The following is a 23204-nucleotide window of genomic DNA, read 5'->3' as shown; positions in this document are numbered from 1 at the left end:
TGTTACTATTATTGTAATTATCAGTCTTATTCAATTCCCTTACGCAATGCCTGTCGCTTGCGTATTTGTAATTGAGGGTATGCATATATACGTATATGTAGATTAACATTAAATACCTGTACAGTGAGAGTTTCGATGTATCAGATGTGGAAGTGACGTTGTTATATTGCTATACCACTGGCGATTCTGCCAAGTCATTGCCACTTCATGGCTACGTCATCGTATTTATTTAGCAATGCGCTCAGAAAGTCGGCCGCCCCGGGCTATTTCACCACTGTATGTAATATCTGTCGCGTAGGTGGAAGTATGTCATTGTTATTTCTGGAGATTACGTAGCTGTGTTTTTTTTTTTTCTAGGGGCTTTACGTCGCACCGCCACAGATAGGTCTTATAGCGACGATGGTATAGGAAAGGCCTAGGAGTTGGAAGGAAGTGGCCGTGGCCTTAATTAAGGTACAGCCCCAGCATTTGCCTGGTGTGAAAATGGGAAACCACGGAAAACCATTTTCAGGGCTGCCGATAGTGGGATTCGAACCTACGTAGCTGTGTCAACCAACGTCTATAAAAGGTGGGTGCATATTGTAGCGTCAGTCATTAGTTATACGGATGCAGTACAGTGAAGAAGTCTACTAGATCAAGAGGCCTTAGTTGCTCAGTCAACGAGTGTGAACGAGAGATGGTGAAGACTCAGTGAGCCATTAATTATTGGTCATTAAGAGAGTGAGACCAAAAGGTTGGTCGCTCACTCAGTTGAAGACACGGACGCAAGGGCTTACCATGGAGTCAGAGAGGGCAACCCTGGACCTGCCAAGAGGTAATACCATATTGACTTACAAAGAAGTCAGATGATATGGAGAAGAAGCAGTCACAAGGATGTATCACCAAGTTAGGCGTGACACATCTACAGTAAACACCAGAGCAATGGATTACGTCGTATTTACACTCAAAGTGTTGAAGGTACAGTCAAGTGAATCAGTGAGGGAAATATTTCGTATAAATTGTTAAATGTCCGGTCAAGAAGAATTCAAATTCATGCCTAGTTTCTTTCAGTTGCAATGTCATAATTCATATTCTCATCTGTTTTATCGCAACAAGACTCACTATTTTTTGATATATTTTTTAAAGAATATATATTGTTCTATCAAACGAATTCATAGTTTTATTTCAATGAAAGTAAAATATCTTAACCTCAAAATTAATGGGGAAACCGAACGCCAATCTCCTTTTTCCCAGAACTTATATGGTATGTTGTCAAATGTAAGCTTATTACCCCACACCCTAGAGATAGTCAAGAGTCTCATTCTATTATTGCTGCTCTGAGTGGCAGCTGGCGCCCTTCAAATAACGTATGTGTAAGTAAGCAGGTAACAAGTAAGTGTGAGTACAAGGTCCGACGAGTGTGTACTTTATTTAATGAATGTTAATTTTCATAATTTCCATTTTAATTGCAGATATTTCATATTTTTCAAGTAAAATCCAGTTTTATAATATGTTTCAAAAGTTAGTCAGCGATTTTAGGAAAATTACAATGTGTCGACGCAACGTGGGACACGAAGAAATTCAGAATTTGTTCTGAATGACAGCATATCATAGGTTCATTTTGGGAAGAGTGTGCGCATTTAAGCCAACGGAAATTATTACCGGTAAATGTCAGGAGTGTAACTTTGTGATATATATTTGTATTTTGGGGATATGTCAAGGGATTTGAAGAGGGAAATTAATTTGAGATCGCGGACTATTACTAGTGAACCAAAGATGGACACGGAAGACAGTAACAAGTCATGTAACGACGAGGTCATTGCTTCTGCGGACATCCAAGGTGAAATTCAGAGTAGGGAGCCGGTGAATACGATGGAACCTTCTGAGGAAATTCAGGAAAGTGCAGAAATTGAGAAGCATACTGAAACCCAAAAGGAAATCACGGGGGGAATGAACCAAGATATTCTAAATTTGCTGATGGCCAGACTTACCGAGCTCAGTAATGAAAATAAGAAGCTCAGTGAAAAGATTGATACTAGTAGTGAAAAGAGTCAAAAAAGAATGGAGGAAAAGATTGATATTAGTAGCGAAAATAGTCAGAAAAGAATGGAGGAAAAGATTGATATTAGTAGCGAAAATAGTAATAAACGAATGGAACAAATAATTAGTAGTAACGAAAATAGTAAGGAAGAGATGAAAGAATTAATTAGTACTAATAATGAAAATTGTAATAAACAGATTAACTCTTTAAGTAGTAAAATCGAAGAATTGATTAATGGTAACAGTGCGATTAATGATAAAATAGATGGGTTAAGAGAATCACTAAATTCTAAAATAGATACTAAGATAGTAGAGGTAACTAGTCAAATATGCAAGTTAGAGAATAAGTTAAACAAAGAGTGTGTTGACCTTAGAGAAGGTGAAATGAAGTTGAATCGGAGCAATATTCATATTCAGACCGAGCAAGTCAAAGAAATATGTACAGAGAATATCGTAGAATTAAGTGATAAAAGTTCTAGTAATCGGGAAGAAATTCATGAGATAGTCGAGAAGAAATTGGACGAGATTTGCAATGCAGTTGGGGAAGAGATGGGGGAACAGATTAGTAGAAATGAGCAAGTCGAAAGCAAACTTGTGGAGGTCACTGAACTACGGAACGAACAGGAAACGCTATCACAGCAGGTAAGAGAAAGAGAGGAAGAATTGAAGGAAGAAGTGAGAATAGTGGAAGAGAATTCTGAGAGAGCAGCGGAAGAAGAAGAAGAAGAAGAAGAAGAAGAAGAAGAAGAAGAAGAAGAAGAAGAAGAAGAAGAAGAAGAAGAAGTTGTAAACTGCCAGGAAGTGATACGGCAGGAAGGTAGAGGTGAGACGGCGGGAGAAATGATAGTAGCAAGTGGTTTGTTCAGTAGGGATCGTGATTTAACCAAGTTTTCTGGAAAACAGTTCAGTACTACAGAATTTGTAAAAGTAGTCGAGAAAAGATTTGCAAGTAAGTTGAGGAATAATGTTATTGAATGGGAATATGTGTTGGAGATTTTGTCTAATGTTTTTATCGGTGGAAGTAAAATATGGTTTCGAGTGTACTGGGATAATATGTCTAATTTGGGAGAATTTAGAGAAAATTTCATTGACAGGCTTTGGAAGGAATGTGTGGAAGGGCGCGCGCGCGCGAGAGAGAGAGCGCATGATAGCTGAGGAAAGTAGTATAGTAGAGAGAGAGGGAAAAATGTTAGCCGTGTATCAGAGGAGAGGGGGTGATCATGATGAGCAGAGGATTAATAGTTGTGTCAATGGTGAGAGGGGTCAGAGGAGTAACCAGAGAGAATTGGAAGATGGGAGGCGTATGTATTTGCGTTATGAGAGAGAAGGTCAGAAGAGTAATCGGAGAGAATCGAAAGATGGGAGGCGTATGTATTTGAGTTATGAGAGAGAAGGTCAGAACAGTAATCAGAGAGAATCGGAAGATGGGAGGCGTATGTATTTGAGTTATGAGAGAGAAGGTCAGAGGAGTAATCAGAGAGAATCGGAATATGGGAGGCGTAGGGATTTGAGGTATAACAGAGAGGGTCAGAGGAGTAACCAAAGAGAATCGGAAGATGGGAGGCGTACGGATTTGAGTTATCAGAGGGATTATGATAGTCTCAATATGAATGTTATCAAGGTGTCGTTATCGAGCCAGAGTATTTCAGATTCACAGGGAATCGGGTAAGTTACCGGTAAGTGGACAGGCTGAAGGTAGAAAATGAACAGGTATTTAGTATTAGTAGTTATGTAGTGAAAGTAGATTTAAGAGTAGTGTGATTGTGACCTAAGTAATGTTAAGTGAGATATTTAAGTAGTGACGTGGTCGTAGATAATGAAGTAATTAATGGTAGTAGTAAGTTCGACGTAAGAAGTGTTCTGTTAAGTGATGTAAGTACTTGTAATGCCGAGAATATGACGTAAGTAGTGAGGTAGTAACTCCGATGATGGAAACTGTGATATGAAGAAGGTAAGTGAAGGTACTATCAGATCTTATAACAACCGTTGGGTGAGTCAAAGTGAGTAAATAAAATGATAGCGGTACCAATTACGATTGAAGATAATTGTAAGTTTCAGCCACGCCTTGTTGTACCAAAACTTGTGTATTCAGTTATTATAGGAGCTGACTTGGTTGCAAATCATGGAAGTAGAGAAGACTTTCATTTTGGTAGTGTGTGTTTGTTCTGGGAGTAAATCTAGCAAAGAAGTGCGTGTTAATTATGATGGTCTGAGGTAAGTGTTTGGTAACATGTGTTCTTTGAAATATATGAGAGGTAAGTGAAGTTGCTCCTAGTGAGAGGAAATGTTTTGTTGGGTGTGTTACATGCCTGTACGACCAGTATCCGAGGGATAGTCGGTATGAGGCAGTGACGTGAGGTAATTTGAGCGAATTACAGGAGGAGTAATTGTGTTCGATGTTAGGTAAGCATCGAGATGTATTTAGTGGTAATTGAGGAAGAACACGTATTTGAACATAAATTTGTAGTACATGACCATTCATCGTTTGTGGGAGGTAAGTACCCCATTCAACTTAAAAATGCTAGTGACGTCTAAGAACAAATAAACATTATGCTGGATTACGGAATAATTGAACCATCTTGTAGCTATGGTATTGAACCTTTAATTATTGTTGCCAAGAAGGATGTGATTTATTGATATATGTAAGTCAATGAGGGCAAAATTGATTCAGTTTGAGTGACAGAGTGCTACTCAGAGTTCCATTTCATCATATGCAGAGGCGGGAAATATGTTGAAGTTATATTTTATCAGGGGTATTTCACTATTGTGAACCGTATCGGGGAGTGTGCATATTCTTATAAATTCAGGAAGAGGATATTGTCGGTATTTGTAGTATTATATATGTAAAGAAGTACTTCACGTGAGATTTTTTTGAGAGAATAATAAGATGATTAATTTTTGTAAGAAACTGGCAAAATAAAGCTAACATATATGAATTTGCGTGTTAACCAAGTGTCGTATTGGTGTATTGGAAGAATAAGTGCTACAGTGTCATGTACTGTGTGACAAAAGCGTAGAACAGGACATTGGACAGTTATCTGCGATAACAATATGCAAGAAAAGTTCTCATATAAGTGAATTTTCACAAAATATTTTGATATGTTAAAAAATAAAGGAGAAGAATGTTGTATATTGATTGAAAATTATTTGTGTGTGTTAAATTAAGGGCTATGCTCTTGTGTATTGTATGAGAATGGGACACTGGACAGTTATCTGCGATGACAATGTGCGAGAAAAATTCTCATACCTTTGATATTTTATAAAATGTATGGATGTTGAAAAAGAAAATTATAGTTGTATACTCATTTAAAGTGTTTATATGTGTCAATGTTATATTTATATTATGTTGTTCATAAAACAATCGATTCTTTGTTCTTCGATTTATTTATGAGGGAGGCGAATTGTAACGGTTCAAATCCCATTACAAGGTGATATCTGTATTCTTATTATTGTATGATTTTATCTGTATTTTATTATTATTATTATTATTATTATTATTATTATTATGTCAGTATTATTTTTAGGTTATCTGTGATACTGTTACTATTATTGTAATTATCAGTCTTATTCAATTCCCTTACGCAATGCCTGTCGCTTGCGTATTTGTAATTGAGTGTATGCATATATACGTATATGTAGATTAACATTAAATACCTGTACAGTGAGAGTTTCGATGTATCAGATGTGGAAGTGACGTTGTTATATTGCTATACCACTGGCGATTCTGCCAAGTCATCGCCACTTCATGGCTACGTCATCGTATTTATTTAGCAATGCGCTCAGAAAGTCGGCCGCCCCGGGCTATTTCACCACTGTATGTAATATCTGTCGCGTAGGTGGGAGTATGTCATTGTTATTTCTGGAGATTACGTAGCTGTGTCAACCAACGTCTATAAAAGGTGGGTGCATATTGTAGCGTCAGTCATTAGTTATACGGATGCAGTACAGTGAAGAAGTCTACTAGATCAAGAGGCCTTAGTTGCTCAGTCAACGAGTGTGAACGAGAGATGGTGAAGACTCAGTGAGCCATTAATTATTGGTCATTAAGAGAGTGAGACCAAAAGGTTGGTCGCTCACTCAGTTGAAGACACGGACGCAAGGGCTTACCATGGAGTCAGAGAGGGCAACCCTGGACCTGCCAAGAGGTAATACCATATTGACTTACAAAGAAGTCAGATGATATGGAGAAGAAGCAGTCACAAGGATGTATCACCAAGTTAGGCGTGACACATCTACAGTAAACACCAGAGCAATGGATTACGTCGTATTTACACTCAAAGTGTTGAAGGTACAGTCAAGTGAATCAGTGAGGGAAATATTTCGTATAAATTGTTAAATGTCCGGTCAAGAAGAATTCAAATTCATGCCTAGTTTCTTTCAGTTGCAATGTCATAATTTCATATTCTCATCTGTTTTATCGCAACAAGACTCACTATTTTTTGATATATTTTTTAAAGAATATATATTGTTCTATCAAACGAATTCATAGTTTTATTTCAATGAAAGTAAAATATCTTAACCTCAAAATTAATGGGGAAATCGATCGCCAATCTCCTTTTCCCAGAACTTATATGGTATGTTGTCAAAAGTAAGCTTATTACCCCACACCCTAGAGATAGTCAAGAGTCTCATTCTATTATTGCTGCACTGAGTGGCAGCTGGCGCCCTTCAAATAACGTATGTGTAAGTAAGCAGGTAACAAGTAAGTGTGAGTACAAGGTCCGACGAGTGTGTACTTTATTTAATGAATGTTAATTTTCATAATTTCCATTTTAATTGCAGATATTCCATATTTTTCAAGTAAAATCCAGTTTTATAATATGTTTCAAAAGTTAGTCAGCGATTTTAGGAAAATTACACCTGAGAGATGGTTCTCCATTCTCTGTCAACCATTTGCCACAGTTGGTCGTCCGTACGAGGCTGGGGCAGAGTTTGCAAACGCCGTCCAATGAGATCCCACACGTGTTCGATTGGTGAGAGATCCGGAGAGTACGCTGGCCATGGAAGCATCTGTACACCTCGTAGAGCCTGTTGGGAGATGCGAGCAGTGTGTGGGCGGGCATTATCCTGCTGAAACAGAGCATTGGGCAGCCCCTGAAGGTACGGGAGTGCCACCGGCCGCAGCACATGCTGCACGTAGCGGTGGGCATTTAACGTGCCTTGAATACGCACTAGAGGTGACGTGGAATCATACGCAATAGCGCCCCAAACCATGATGCCGCGTTGTCTTGCGGTAGGGCGCTCCACAGTTACGGCCGGATTTGACCTTTCTCCACGCCGACGCCACACGCGTCTGCGGTGACTATCACTGACAGAACAGAAGCGTGACTCATCGGAGAACACGACGTTCCGCCATTTCCTCATCCAAGTCGCTCTAGCCCGGCACCATGCCAGGCGTGCACGTCTATGCTGTGGAGTCAATGGTAGTCTTCTGAGCGGACGCCGGGAGTGCAGGCCTCCTTCAACCAATCGACGGGAAATTGTTCTGGTCGATATTGGAACAGCCAGGGTGTCTTGCACATGCTGAAGAATGGCGGTTGACGTGGCGTGCAGGGCTGCCACCGCTTCGCGGCGGATGCGCCGATCCTCGCGTGCTGACGTCACTCGGGCTGCGCCTGGACCCTTCGCACGTGCCACATGTCTCTGCACCAACCATCTTCGCCACAGGCGCTGCACCGTGGACACATCCCTATGGGTATCGGCTGCGATTTGACGAAGCGACCAACCTGCCCTTCTCAGCCCGATCACCATACCCCTCGTAAAGTCGTCTGTCTGCTGGAAATGCCTCCGTTGATGGCAGCCTGGCATTCTTAGCTATACACGTGTCCTGTGGCACATTTAAACCTAAGAATTTCATTTTTTGTCCGTATTGAACTGAGAAGGATGATAGGAAAAACTTAAAACGGTCCACCTTTTCAATACAAAATGTTATATTTTATTTATAACATGTATTTGTACTTGGAACTAGTTTCGACGCTGTGTTTGCGTCATCATCAGCCAAAATGGGAAACAGGCAAGCATGTAGGCATTTATGTTACACAAGGCGTTACATTAAACAATACACATCTTACAAGGAGATAAAAACAGGGACGAATATAGAAAACAAATGAATCGTTGAGAAAACAAAAGTTATACAAATTAAAAATAACCTTAACCACACATCTTGCAGTGCGAAAGTGTTCTTCTTGAATGATTCCTGAATGTAAAACACACGCGCACACATTTCTGAGGAGCCAGCAGGCAGGACAAAGTAAAGTGAAACCTTAAGAGTTCTTCTGAGAAGAGTTCATCATTTTTCTATGTTCCGACTAACTAATGAAGTCTCCCTTGAGTTCCTGATAAACATACACAACAGGAAATTCTCCTTCACTCTCAACAGTAGCTATAAAGAACAACGGTAAAATTTTAAATATTGCGCAGAGATGTGAAAGCATGATTTTGAACATGATATAACTCCTTCAGATAACCCAGTTTTTACACAAGGTGTTAAATTAATTAAAACATATCTTACGAAGAGATAAAAACAGGGACGAATGTGGAAACACATGCATCGTTGAGAAAGCAAAGTTATACATATTAAAAATAAGCTTAACCACACAACTTGCAGTGCGAAAATATTTGTCTTGAATGATTCCTGAATACAAAACGCACGCGCACACACTTCTAAAGAGCCAGCAGGCAGGAAAAAGTAAGGTGAAACCTTGAGAGTTCTTCTGAGAAGAGTTCATCATTCTTTCTATGATCTGACTAACTAATGAAGTCTCCCTTGAGTTCCTGATAAACATACACAACAGGAAAATTAAACAATACACATCTTACAAGGAGATAAAAACAGGGAAAGTTATACATATTAAAAATAACCTTAACCACATATCTTGTAGTGCGAAAGGAGAATTTCCTGTTGTGTATGTTTATCAGGAACTCAAGGGAGACTTCATTAGTTAGTCGGAACATAGAAAAAATGATGAACTCTTCTCAGAAGAACTCTTAAGGTTTCACTTTACTTTTTCCTGCCTCCTGGCTCTTCAGAAATGTGTGCGCGTGTGTTTTGTATTCAGGAATCATTCAAGACGAATATTTTCGCACTACAAGATATGTGGTTAAGGTTATTTTTAATATGTATAACTTTCCCTGTTTTTATCTCCTTGTAAGATGTGTATTGTTTAATTTTCCTGTTGTGTATGTTTATCAGGAACTCAAGGGAGACTTCATTAGTTAGTCAGATCATAGAAAGAATGATGAACTCTTCTCAGAAGAACTCTCAAGGTTTCACCTTACTTTTTCCTGCCTGCTGGCTCTTTAGAAGTGTGTGCGCGTGCGTTTTGTATTCAGGAATCATTCAAGACAAATATTTTCGCACTGCAAGTTGTGTGGTTAAGCTTATTTTTAATATGTATAACTTTGCTTTCTCAACGATGCATGTGTTTCCACATTCGTCCCTGTTTTTATCTCCTCGTAAGATATGTTTTAATTAATTTAACACCTTGTGTAAAAACTGGGTTATCTGAAGGAGTTATATCATGTTCAAAATCATGCTTTCACGTCTCTGCGCAATATTTAAAATTTTACCGTTGTTCTTTATAGCTATTGTTGAGAGTGAAGGAGAATTTCCTGTTGTGTATGTTTATCAGGAACTCAAGGGAGACTTCATTAGTTAGTCGGAACATAGAAAAATGATGAACTCTTCTCAGAAGAACTCTTAAGGTTTCACTTTACTTTGTCCTGCCTGCTGGCTCCTCAGAAATGTGTGCGCGTGTGTTTTACATTCAGGAATCATTCAAGAAGAACACTTTCGCACTGCAAGATGTGTGGTTAAGGTTATTTTTAATTTGTATAACTTTTGTTTTCTCAACGATTCATTTGTTTTCTATATTCGTCCCTGTTTTTATCTCCTTGTAAGATGTGTATTGTTTAATGTAACGCCTTGTGTAACATAAATGCCTACATGCTTGCCTGTTTCCCATTTTGGCTGATGATGACGCAAACACAGCGTCGAAACTAGTTCCAAGTACAAATACATGTTATAAATAAAATATAACATTTTGTATTGAAAAGGTGGACCGTTTTAAGTTTTTCCTATCATCCTGTGGCACATGACAACACGTTCTACAATGACTGTCGGCTGAGAAATCACGGTACGAAGTGGGCCATTCGCCAACGCCGCGTCCCATTTATCGTTCGCTACGTGCGCAGCACAGCGGCGCATTTCACATCATGAGCATACCTCAGTGACGTCAGTCTACCCTGCAATTGGCATAAAGTTCTGACCACTCCTTCTTGGTGTTGCATTTGCTCTGTCAGTCAGTGTATAAAGCCACAACTTCAACGCATAAAATATCTGTTGATGACATTTGTTCACTATTCAACTTTTGTAGGGGTAGCATATTAGTCATCTACCTGAAGGCCCTGTGTTTGTTACCTGACTTGTCCAAGGATTTTAGCCGTGAACATTGGGCCAAACAGGTTTCATGACACCAACTAAGGATCTGATGTGAGAGTAATCAGACCTGGTCAGGAAGGCCAAGGAATATGGCTTATGATGTTATCATACTGACCATATGGCACTCCAATATCTGCAGGCTGTCTACCTGGGTAGCAGCCATCTTGGCAGGCTGAAGCCAAATTTTAGAATTTTCCAGTAAGTTGTGCTGTATAGTAACATTTGATGTAGGCCCTACATTTCTGAAACAATTAGTTATCTTCATCATTTTTAAATTTGCAAGTGTGATAAGACTGTTGAGATGTCAGAATATTACGAGCAGAATATCAACATTCACTCCAGCTTCAAACTGCGGAAAACATTCATGGAGACACGAAGTGGCACAGAAAAAATTTACCGAGACCGAAAAAAGTGTGACATCGATAGTATCGTGCACCATTAATTCCTAACTAAGGATCAAGTAGTGAACCACTGGTATTATCACAAAGTTTTGAGATATTTTATAGAAAATGACAGGAGAAAAAGACCAGACTTCTGCAGAAAAAATTCCTGAAGCATCCATCATGACAATGTGCCACTTCATGAATCACACCCATCTTACTTGTCCACAACTCTTCTTCTTACACCACACACTCAGCACGCTAAACAAGACTCACCACCCTGTTGAACTGAGACCAACCAGAGGGAAAAATTACCTGGATGTGGTGCTGATAAAACCAGATGAGCTCTATAGGGAAACTGAAGTAATAGATGGTATTAGTGATCATGAAGCTGTTTTTGTGGTAGTTAAAAATAAATGTGATAGAAAGGAAGGTCTTAAAAGTAGGACTTTTAGGCAGTACCATATGGCTGATAAAGCAGGCATGAGGCAGTTTCTAAAAAGTAACTATGATCGGTGGAAAATGGTAAATAAAAATGTAAACAGACTTGGGATGGATTTAAAGAAATTGTTGAGGAATGCGAAAACAGGTTTGTACCTTTAAGGGTGGTTAGGAATGGTAAAGACCCACCTTATTATAATAGAGAAATAAAGAGACTAAGAAGGAGGTGCAGACTGGAAAGAAATAGAGTAGAAATGGTTGTGGAAGTAAGGAGAAACTGAAGAAACTTACTAGAAAATTGAATCTAGCAAAGAAGGCAGCTACGAATAAGATGATGGCAAGCATAATTGGCAGTCATACAAATTTTAGTGAAAAATGGAAGGGTATGTTTAGGTATTTTAAGGCAGAAAAAAGTTCCAAGAAGGACATTCCAGGAATAATTAATGAACAAGGGGAGTGTGTATGTGAGGATCTTCAAAAGGCAGAAGTATTCAGTCAGCAGTATGTAAAGATTGTTGGTTACAAGGATAATGTCGAGATAGAGGAGGAGACTAAGGCCAAAGAAGTAACAAAATTTACATATGATAACAATGACATTTACAATAAGATACAAAAGTTGAAAACCAGAAAAGCAGTTGGAAGTGATCAGATTTCTGGGGATATACACTGACTGACAGAGCAAATGCAACACCAAGGAGGAGTGGTTCGAAAGGGATGAAAGTTGGAGAAAAAACAGAGTCGGCACGGAAGAATAATTGATGTTTATTTCAAACCGATATGCAGGTTACACAATGCGCACGGCATCGACTCAGTAGGATGTAGGACCACCGCGAGCGGCGATGCACGCAGAAACACGTCGAGGTACAGAGTCAATAAGAGTGCGGATGGTGTCCTGAGGGATGGTTCTCCATTCTCTGTCAACCATTTGCCACAGTTGGTCGTCTGTACGAGGCTGGGGCAGAGTTTGCAAACGGCGTCCAATGAGATCCCACACGTGTTCGATTGGTGAGAGATCTGGAGAGTACGCTGGCCACAGAAGCATCTGTACACCTCGTACAGCCTGTTGGGAGATGCGAGCAGTGTGTGGGCGGGCATTATCCTGCTGAAACAGAGCATTGGGCAGCCCCTGAAGGTACGGGAGTGCCACCGGCCGCAGCACATGCTGCACGTAGCGGTGGGCATTTAACGTGCCTTGAATACGCACTAGAGGTGACGTGGAATCATACGCAATAGCACCCCAAACCATGATGCCGCGTTGTCTAGCGGTAGGGCGCTCCACAGTTACTGCCGGATTTGACCTTTCTCCACGCCGACGCCACACTCGTCTGCGGTGACTATCACTGACAGAACAGAAGCGTGACTCATCGGAGAACACGACGTTCCACCATTCCCTCATCCAAGTCGCTCTAGCCCGGCACCATGCCAGGCGTGCACGTCTATGCTGTGGAGTCAATGGTAGTCTTCTGAGCGGACGCCGGGAGTGCAGGCCTCCTTCAACCAATCGACGGGAAATTGTTCTGGTCGATATTGGAACAGCCAGGGTGTCTTGCACATGCTGAAAAATGGCGGTTGACGTGGCGTGCGGGGCTGCCACCGCTTGGCGGCGGATGCGCCGATCCTCGCGTGCTGACGTCACTCGGGCTGCGCCTGGACCCCTCGCACGTGCCACATGTCCCTGCGCCAACCATCTTCGCCACAGGCGCTGCACCGTGGACACATCCCTATGGGTATCGGCTGCGATTTGACGAAGCGACCAACCTGCCCTTCTCAGCCCGATCACCATACCCCTCGTAAAGTCGTCTGTCTGCTGGAAATGCCTCCGTTGACGGCGGCCTGGCATTCTTAGCTATACACGTGTCCTGTGGCACACGACAACACGTTCTACAATGACTGTCGGCTGAGATATCACGGTACGAAGTGGGCCATTCGCCAACGCCGTGTCCCATTTATCATTCGCTACGTGCGCAGCACAGCGGCGCATTTCACATCATGAGCATACCTCAGTGACGTCAGTCTACCCTGCACTTGGCATAAAGTTCTGACCACTTCTTCTTGGTGTTGCATTTGCTCTGTCAGTCAGTGTACTAAAGACAATGGGTTGGGATATAGTACCATATCTGAAGTACTTATTTGATTATTGTTTGGTCGGAGGAGCTATACCAGATGAATGGAGAGTTGCTATAGTAGCCCCTGTGTATAAAGGAAAGGGTGATAGACATAAAGCTGAAAATTACAGGCCAGTAAGTTTGACATGCATTGTATGTAAGCTTTGGAAAGGCATTCTTTCTGATTATATTAGATATGTTTGTAAAATTAATAATTGGTTCGATAGAAGGCAGTTCGGTTTTAGGAAAGGTTATTCCACTGAAGCTCAACTTGTAGGATTCTTGCAAGATATAGCAGATATCTTGGATTCTGGAGGTCAAATGGACTGTATCGCGATTGACCTGTCTAAAGCATTTGATAGGATGGATCATGGGAGACTGCAAGCAAAAATGAGTGCAATTGGACTAGACAAAAGAGTGACTGAATGGGCTGCTATATTTCTAGAAAATAGTTCTCAGATAATTAGAGTAGGTGAAGCTTTATCTGACCCTGTAATAATTAAGAGGGGAATTCCTTAAGGCAGTATTATCGGACCTTTATGTTTTCTTATATATATAAATGATATGAGTAAAGGAGTGGAATCGGAGGTAAGGTTTTTTGCGGATGATGTTATTCTCTATAGAGTGGTAAATAAGTTACAAGATTGTGAGCAACTGCAACGTGACCTCGAAAATGTTGTGAGATGGACAGCAGGCAATGGTATGTTGATAAACGGGGTTAAAAGTCAGGTTGTGAGATTCACAAATAGGAAAAGTCCTCTCAGTTTTAATTACTGCATTGAGGGGGTGAAGGTTCCTTTTGGGGATCATTGTAAGTGTCTGGGAGTTAATATAAGGATAGATCTTCATTGGGGTAATCACATAAATGGGATTGTAAATAAAGGGTACAGATCTCTGCACATGGTTATGAGGGTGTTTAGGGGTTGTAGTAAGGATGTAAAGGAGAGGGCATATAAGTCTCTGGTAAGACCCCAACTAGAGTAAGGTTCCAGTGTATGGGACCCTCACCAGGATTACCTGATTCAAGAACTGGAAAAAATCCAAAGAAAAGCAGCTCGATTTGTTCTGGGTGATTTCCGACAAAAGAGTAGCGTTACAAAAATGATGCAAAGTTTGGGTTGGAAAGAATTGAGAGAAAGAAGAAGAGCTGCTCGACTAAGTGGTATGTTACAAGGAACTATTCTCATTTTGCTTCCGTATTGAAGTTGACGTATGGTATGTTCCGAGCTGTCACTGGAGAGATGACGTGGAGTGACATTAGTAAACGAATAAGTTTGAGTGGCGTTTATAAAAGTAGGAAAGATCACAATATGAAGATGAAGTTGGAATTCAAGAGGACAAACTGGGGCAAATATTCATTTATAGGAAGGGGAGTTAGGGATTGGAATAACTTACCAAGGGAGACGTTCAATAAATTTCCAATTTCTCTGAAATCATTTAGGAAAAGGCTAGGAAAGCAACAGATAGGGAATCTGCCACCTGGGCGACTGCCCTAAATGCAGATCAGTATTGACTGATTGATATTGATTGATTAATATCACAGAGTCGAAAGAAAACTAATGTGAAGGCCTGCAATATAGAAAGCTCAAACTTTATCAACAATAACATTACATTGACCATTGTTTGTTTTGATGTGCTTTTTGTCTTCTGTTTCCACTCATCCCCAATAGATAGGATTACTGCAGCGTACCGAGTATTTTTTAAATTTGCTTGACGTCGCACCGACAGAGTTAGATATCTTTCTTCTTTAGCATGCCATTCCTCTGGTTCATACATTTTATGATATTACTGGTACGTAACACACTGGTTCATCATAGTATTCGAGCTATTCAGTCCCTACTCTGAGGCACTGATTGGAATGAGTAGTGTGCATATTTAACGGAATAATGACAGAAGAGTGTTCACGGCAGTCTGCAACCTGGTTTTTCCAGCTCTGGAACTTTGGACTGTTGTATCGGCACCTCAGTACTGTTCGTTGAAAGTGAGAAAGTGTGCGGTTTTTCATTTGATTGAGTATTTTATATGATAACATTGCTCTCAATCGCTACATTCCTACTGACGTTTTTGTAATGACCTATGTTGAATTCAGTTAGGAAAACCACCTAGTCAGTCTTTCTGAGAATCCCGTAGCGAAGCATGGGTACATCAGCTAGTCCTATCTATAATGAACCCAAATCCTCCTAATTTTCAAGACTGATAAGTAGCAAATTCAACCTTTTCTATCAATTATGCAGGCATAATGTGAATTTCTTTTAGAAATACATCCAGAACAACAATATTCAAGTAATTCAAAGTTTTGACATGTGAACTCTTAAAACCTGCTCTCTTACCACCTGTGCTTCGATGGCCATCTTGCAGTGGACTGGGACCTTCCAATAAACGTGGTTCTATTTTTATATCTGTGTCACTCAAAGGGTCAGCTGGGGGTACTGACTGTATGTAGAATAAATCTCCACGAGGGTTCACTTCTGACTCCCATTCTTGAACAGACCTATTCAAAGAGAAATAAAAATCAGTAAATGATGAATATTTGACAGTTTGACAGATGGAATTCTTTGGGAATTACACATCAAGGGAAGTGATAAGTTTGAAAAAGGAGGCAAAGATGAAACATACAAATCACTGTAACCACTTAAGGTATTATTATTATTCCCTGTTCTTTTTCCCAGTTATGTGAGATTGGCACTAATATAGATTAAGCCCTTTTGTTATGGCTGGATATCTGTTTTGATGCCAACCTTACATATTCACTATTGCGTATTTCTGTGGTGGTCAGTAGTGTATAAATTAAGGTGTCTATTAAAATGATCACAAACACCCAGCCGCAGAGGTACAGGAATTAATCAAACGCAGTTAAAATTCTTGGCCTGGCCGTTATCAAACCCGTGTCCCTATGAACTGAACTGAAGACCACTGCAATAACCATTCAGCCAAGGAACTGGACAACATAAGGATTACCTAAACATTGTACCAGTAATTAAAGTTTAAATAATTTAATATAGAACATAAATTTAGTGTTACTGAAAAAATAGTATATTCTAATGCCCAGGCACTTGGATAAGAGTCCACTGGCCACCATGATGGGCGGTTTGTAATCTTCATTTTTATCCGACTTTGGTCAAGCCGTGAGTTATTCTGTGCCTCAGAGGCAAAGATCTATTACCGTGTCCATTGTGATGACTGCATGTTACGTATTGTGCCGTGTATGATAAAGATACGGTAGACCATCTTGTATTTGACCTTGGGATATCTAATTACCCTCTGTGTGAGAGATGTCACTGAGATTACCAAGGGAGACCTTAATGATGAACTGTTGTTCTGCAAACTGATGAATTTTAAGAAAGAAACAAAGAGAATAATCACTCTGCAGCCACATAAGTGTTTGAGGTCATTCTGAAATACATCAAACAGGGCCCAGTGGCAATACTTATAAACATGTTGCGAGTGTAGAAAAGGGGTAATGCTTCCCCAAAATCAAGAATGTAACATTCTATTGTTTCAAATTAGACTGACTTTTTCAATTGAATTAACTCTGCAAAGTAATTTTTATATAGTAAGTTACTGTATGTTAAAATATTTTATCAACAAGTGAAAGACAGATCACATTAACAGTTCAAAACAACATTTCAAAAATACCTCTCTTTTTTCCCAAAAATTCAGTAAATTAGAGTAAAAAACAGCATTCAAAATCACCACAAAATAACTCAAGTTTACTTTCAGCATTAGGGAAGAAAGGCATGTGATCTTTAAACATTTCTGAGCTTTAACCCCACGGGCTAATTACATTCTTTACCTTATTTCATCACCGTGATAAGCATTACAGACACTGAGACTCTTTTTAAAAACGTTATTCCAAAAGTCATAATTTCTAATTATGTTAAAGAGTTGACCAAGGGAGGTCGCATAGGATAGATGGAAGTGAGGAGCCTGGACAAGTGAAAGCAATGCCAGGACTCAGCCGAGCGCTCCATGGTCGCACGCCCAGACTTTATTTTTGACATATTGTTCATCTAATTATGTGTATCAATTGTGAGGAACTGCATACTCTTAAAATAGATTCTTGAACTGGGAGTGATGAGGAGAGAGCCTATCTATTTGAAGATGTCAGTGTCTGAAGATAGCAAAAAGTGTCCTTGTCCTTTTGTGTTTTTTCATCATCATCTTCCTTCCAAGTATTGGGCCATGTGACCCGTTACGGTCTTGCATTTTACTTTTTGCAAGACTTGAAAGCAATCAAATGTCCTTCCGACGGGTTGCTAGCCTGAAGGAAGTAAGACCATTGGTGGGGCTGCCACCTCTCAGCTAATGGACTAGCTGAAATCACAGCATTTCCTCCATAATGGATGTAACGGTTATACCGCCATGACTCTGTCAACAGGGCTGGGAACAGGTTTTTTCATCTCGGGAAGGTGAGGTTGGTGTTTGGGCAGGAGAGGTTATGTCATAATCATCATCATCCTTCCAAGTACTGGGCCATGTGGCCTGTTACGGTCTTGCATTTTCTTTCCATCGCTTCATTGGACGTCCTATAGATCTCTGTCCTCTTGGTTGATAGCGTAGGATCTCCTTTGGTAGTCTTCCAGATTCCATCCTTTGAACATGACATTTCCAGTTTTCTTGGTAATCTTAGATGTAATTGATTACTGATTTCACATTCAGTCCCTTAAGCACATCTTCATTTCTTATACGATCCCATTTCGTATAGCCTGTTGTTCTGCACATGAATGTCATTTCACGTGCTGTAATTCTGGAAATGTCTTGAGTTCTTATTGTCCATGCCTCACTGCCGTAGCAAAGCGTTGGTCTGGCTAAAGTGTTATAAAGACGTAAGCGAGTGTGTTTTTGGACAAGATGGCTTCATGATATGATTTATGATTCCTGTTGTTCTGGTAAATTTGGTTATTTTTGCAGAGATATCAATTTCCCCTTGGTAAAATAAATTGTATCCCAGATAATTGAATTCGTTGACTCTTTCCAAAATTTTATTATCTAAACAGATTTTACTTGGGATAGGGTCCTTCCCCTTAAAGGCCATTATTTTGCTCTTTTGTGGTGAAATGATCATGTCGAATTTTGAAGAGACTTTCTGGAGATTAAATACTGACCACTGAAGATCATCTTCTGATGATGCTACCAATGCAACATCATCAGCAAAGAGTATGGCATCTAGATGTGTGAGATATCTGCTGACTGGGATTGATCCATGCCTTTCATGCCTCCATTCCTGTATTATGTTGTTCATATAGATTATGAACAACAAAGGAGAAAGTCCACAACCTTGTCTCACACCTCTGCTGATCGGTTTCCATTCAGTCTGATGATTACCTAACTTTATTGCAATAAGGTTGTCACTGTACATGTTGTATATGTTATCTATTAACTGTTGTGGGACATTATCTTCTGCTAAGATATTAAGAAGTCTGTTCCTATTAACTAGGTCAAAGGCTTTCTTAAAATCAACAAATGCTATGTGAGTTTCCAAGTTAAATTCCCTGCGTTTTTCGACTGAGATTTTCAAGGTAAAGTAAGCATCAACACATGAGCGTCCCTTTCGAAATCCATGTTGTTCATTTCCAATCACATTTTCATAATACCTGAATAATTTTTCTCTGACAATATTTGAGTAAATTTTGTAACCTGAGTTGAGTATACTTATCCCTCTGTAATTTCCACAATCTTTCACACTGCCCTTCTTATGAAGAGGAATAACTATAGCTTTTTGCCAATTCTCTGGTGGTCTGTTGCCATTCCAAATTAAATTGATGAATTTGAGAAATCTTTGCTTGAAGATGTCACTGGAATACTTGAATAATTCTGCATTTATTGAATCTTCTCCAGATGCTTTTCCATTTCTAAGTTTTCTGAGTATTAGCTCCAGTTCTTCGAGTGTAATGATTTCCGAAGACTTGTTAAGAGATGTTGGCAGAAGAAATGGCTCAATATTTGAACCTCTCCAAAGGTTCCAAAAATAAATGAGCCACTCCGTTAGAGGTATTGCATTAATGCGTATGTCTTCTTTTACATCATTATTTAGTTTCTTGAGTATTTTATAGGTCTGTGGTTGTGGTCTTATTATATCAGTCTCCAGTTGTGAAACAAAGTTTTCCCAACTCTTTCTGTGCTTTTTCCGCACTTCCCTTTTTGCTATTGCTCTCTTGTGGTGATACTCTATTTTATCTTCTAATTTGCCAGTTGACAAAAAATTTTTATACGCATTTCTTTTGTCTGAAATAACCTTTTCAATCTCTTCATCCCAGATTCTTAAACCCTTTTTCCTCTGCCATTTTTTCTTAACTCCCAAACTCTCAAAAGCAGACTGCTTTAAAATTGAACACAAATTAGACCACTCCATTTCCACATTGTCACTAACTGGTCTCATCTGTGCAAGTTCGTTAAGTCTGTTCTGGTACAGCCATTTTATACTGGGGCCTCTTAATAGGTTAACCTTATAAGAAGTTTTAATTTCTTGTGTTGTTTGTGTGTTTCTTTTATACCATCTAGCCTTCAGACGAATAGGTGCTACTAATAGATAGTGATCAGTTTCCAATTCAGGGCCTCGATAGACTCTTGTATCCAAGACTAAATCTGCCAATTTACTATTACAAATTATATAATCTATAATTGATTTCTGATTTCGTGCAGACCACGTATACTTGTGGGTGTCCTTGTGTGGGAACATTGTGTTCATAATCTTTAACTGATTGAAGACAGTGAAATCTATTAATTTCGTTCCATTGTTATTACGGGTTGTTTCTCCGTGGATTCCGATGTGATTCTGAATTTTCTCATTACCAACTCTGGCATTGAAGTCTCCCAGTAATAGTAGCATATCTTGTTTGTTAATTTTATTGACTATCTTTTGCAGATCATTATAGAACCCATCACTTTCGTTTGAATTGCCCTCCACTGGAGCGTATACCCCTATAACAGTAAGATAACCCCTGAATAGTTTTAGTCTTAATTGGATAATCCTTTCATTCCAAAAAGTGTAGTTATCAATTGTTGATCTTAATCTTTTGTGTACCATGAGCAGTACACCCGCCTGTGCTCTAGTATCTCCGTCAACCCCACTGTAAAACTGTAAATAATTTACTGTCTCTTTTGATCCCTGAAGCTTTCTTTTGTTTCTGAAATTGCCGCAGTTAAAATGTCTTTTTTTGCGAGAATGTCGTCCAGCTGGTCATCTTTGTGTGAGATACCTTGTACATTCCAGGTAGCACATCTAAAAGTATTTTTCTTCTTCCAATCTTTGTCCATTTCACTGTCCTTTTCAATGCCAGGAGAGGTTATGTATTCCACATAAAGTTAATTTTAGATAATATACAGAACAATAACAAATAGGTAATATGCCAAGTTCTTCATGATATAGATAAAATACATATAAAGTGTATAAAATATCATAATTTTAAAATATTCACCGTATAAGGAAACTTCAATCTTCAAAGAATATAAAAGACTTGTTTATAATAACCATAGCAACTGTCACTAATCCTTCACAGCACCATAATTTTCACATTTTCCAAAAAAAAATACTATAAAATTCAGGACACCAGTAAGTGTATATTACAAAGATGACTTTTAAGTTTCATAACAACAGCATCAAATCTATATCAATTCAGAAAAAACAGAATGATAAAAGTACTAATACAGAGCTTCTCATTAAATTCCTTTTGTGTGTGTTTTTTTTTTAATGTCCTTCTCTCCTTTTCTACTGGTTCCTCTTCCGATGCTCACTGATTATTGTGCTTATCCTAGGTATGGAAGTAAACGAGACCACAGAGTTAGCTGCAAACAGAGGATTGTGAAGGCACTTAGTTAACTCGTAGAGACTTGCAGACTGAATGCTGAAAGGCGTAACAGTCTAGAATGAATGAATGAATGAATGAATGAATGTATTTACTGTGTTTATGTAAAACACAGAAAGCTAACATCTAAGTTACTACAGTGTGGGAGAAAAATTGCATTACCCAAAAAACTGAAAGCTCAGGTCATGAAGTTTGTTCAAAATGGAAACCCTGTTTCATGAAGCACAATTCACACTGTTTAGGCACCGATTTACAGATGGTGGACATAACTGCTGTTGTTTGAGGGTATATTACATTTGCTTTTCTTAATTTTGAGTACTAGGTGGCAGGCTGTCAGGAAGCATGTGGTAACCAACAAAAACTGCTAGGCACCTTATGGTATGTATGTTGAGTATTCAGCCTACAACCTAATAAGATCCTCAACAGCTACACCATCAGCTCTCATGTATGGCCTAGGCGTCACTGCAGAGGCATAGTAGAGAAATGAGTTGTGAAGTAATGCTAATACATATCAGTTGCCAAGCCTCCTGAAATGCACACACGACCAGACCAAGACTGGCTGCAGAAAGAATGATATTACTAGCATCGCTCATACCTCAGTAACTTTCATATTATCAGAGCCAAGGATGAGACTGAAACAGGTCAATGAAAATCACAATTTTGATATACCCCATACCAGAAGATGTGCACTATAACCACTAGGTCTCGCAAGCAAAGCCATTACCTTATGGTGTTCTTATTCATTTTCCTAAATTTTGATATGGCTTAACTTGTCACTTGTTTGATCTTTCCTATTACTTATACTGTTCAAGAACAATAAACTGAATTTTAGGAAGAATCGCAAGTATTGATCCAGGATTTCTGGAACACATTAAAAAATATTTAAAATATCTAAGGTCTGAGAGGAAACTGCAGTAGGTGTTCATTTATCAGAGCACCATATCAGTCATCAGTAGACCTACATGGATGACATGTTAAATGCTATGTTTAATTATAAGACGCTGATCAAATATTAGTGGTTACAGAAAATTAAAAGAAAAAGCAGCGCATCATAGCTATCATGCTTGATAATGATTTTTTTAAGAACTTGATCAAGTGAACCTCAATACACTAAAAGAATTAACTGTAGTGTCACTACAGGGAAATATCAAAATATATACGAACCCTTGATCAGAAAATGATCCCGAACAGTACGAAGAACTACAACTTGAGCCACTTCCTGTCCCCGAACCCCACCAATCGTCCGAGTGGCTACAAGAATCTTCTCCAGAACTTGACCCGCCATCTCCACGATAGGGCTTATTCCTGGGTCCTAAGTCTTTCATCAAAAGAGCCTGGTTCTCACCATTGTCGTTCATTGCAATTCATTTGTATTAACACTATCATATACAGAGTTCTTTCACATTTCATCAAATGACACTGCAAATCCCTGACAGGAGAATAAAACACGTGCTATTGTATATAAACAAAATTCATAAACGTCATATCATATGCAACGAGTACACAATACGTGATGCAAGGAGCAAAGAGGATAATTATGTAGCGCACCGCCGTTTATATAGGATTGAGACGGCGGTGATGTAGTGTCAAATAAGTAGTCCTATACGGCATGTTAAGGACATTCATCTCAAAGTAGTGTCTCAACTGCAATGTGTACCAGATATGTATACAATCCCTACTTCAAAACACATAAAAAGTATGTGTGACTTTATAGGTATATTCACTGGGGTGCGCAACGCAACGCACGAGCGCATAGATAGATAAGCCTTTATTTTCTGTGGCGAAGTTAGGACTCTTGGCCCTTTCTTACACTTAACCACACACATATTATTATTATTATTATTATTATTCCATACAATGACATTAACTTAAAATACTAAGAATTACAAATAACACTAAATTTTAAGACAAAAATATGAATATATACATGCAAAGAAGAATGAAAGAAAAAGTAACTGCCTACATAATACAGGTTTGAGGAAAAAGAAAACAAAAAAAATCAATACACAACAAA

General features: G+C 39.1%; 1 protein-coding gene across 2 annotated transcripts in view; it reads right to left on the bottom strand.

The window, feature by feature from the left end:
* The window catches only part of LOC136866189 (protein inturned), a 313810-nt gene extending 290990 nt beyond the window's left edge, over positions 1-22820 (bottom strand). For both annotated transcript variants that reach the window (XM_068226644.1, XM_068226645.1), the window contains exons 1-2: positions 22355-22820; positions 15716-15876 (exon numbers count right to left, since the gene is read on the bottom strand). In XM_068226644.1, coding sequence (XP_068082745.1) covers positions 15716-15876; positions 22355-22548 — 355 coding nt within the window. In that variant the 5' untranslated portion in view covers positions 22549-22820. The remainder of the gene's footprint in view (positions 1-15715; positions 15877-22354) is intronic.
* Positions 22821-23204: the final 384 nt, after the last annotated feature.

The sequence above is a fragment of the Anabrus simplex genome, chromosome 3, assembly GCF_040414725.1.
Source record: "Anabrus simplex isolate iqAnaSimp1 chromosome 3, ASM4041472v1, whole genome shotgun sequence".
Taxonomy (NCBI): Eukaryota; Metazoa; Arthropoda; class Insecta; order Orthoptera; family Tettigoniidae; genus Anabrus; species Anabrus simplex.
The sequence above is the reverse complement of the archived record's forward strand: the minus strand, read 5'-3'. Positions and strand labels throughout refer to the sequence as shown.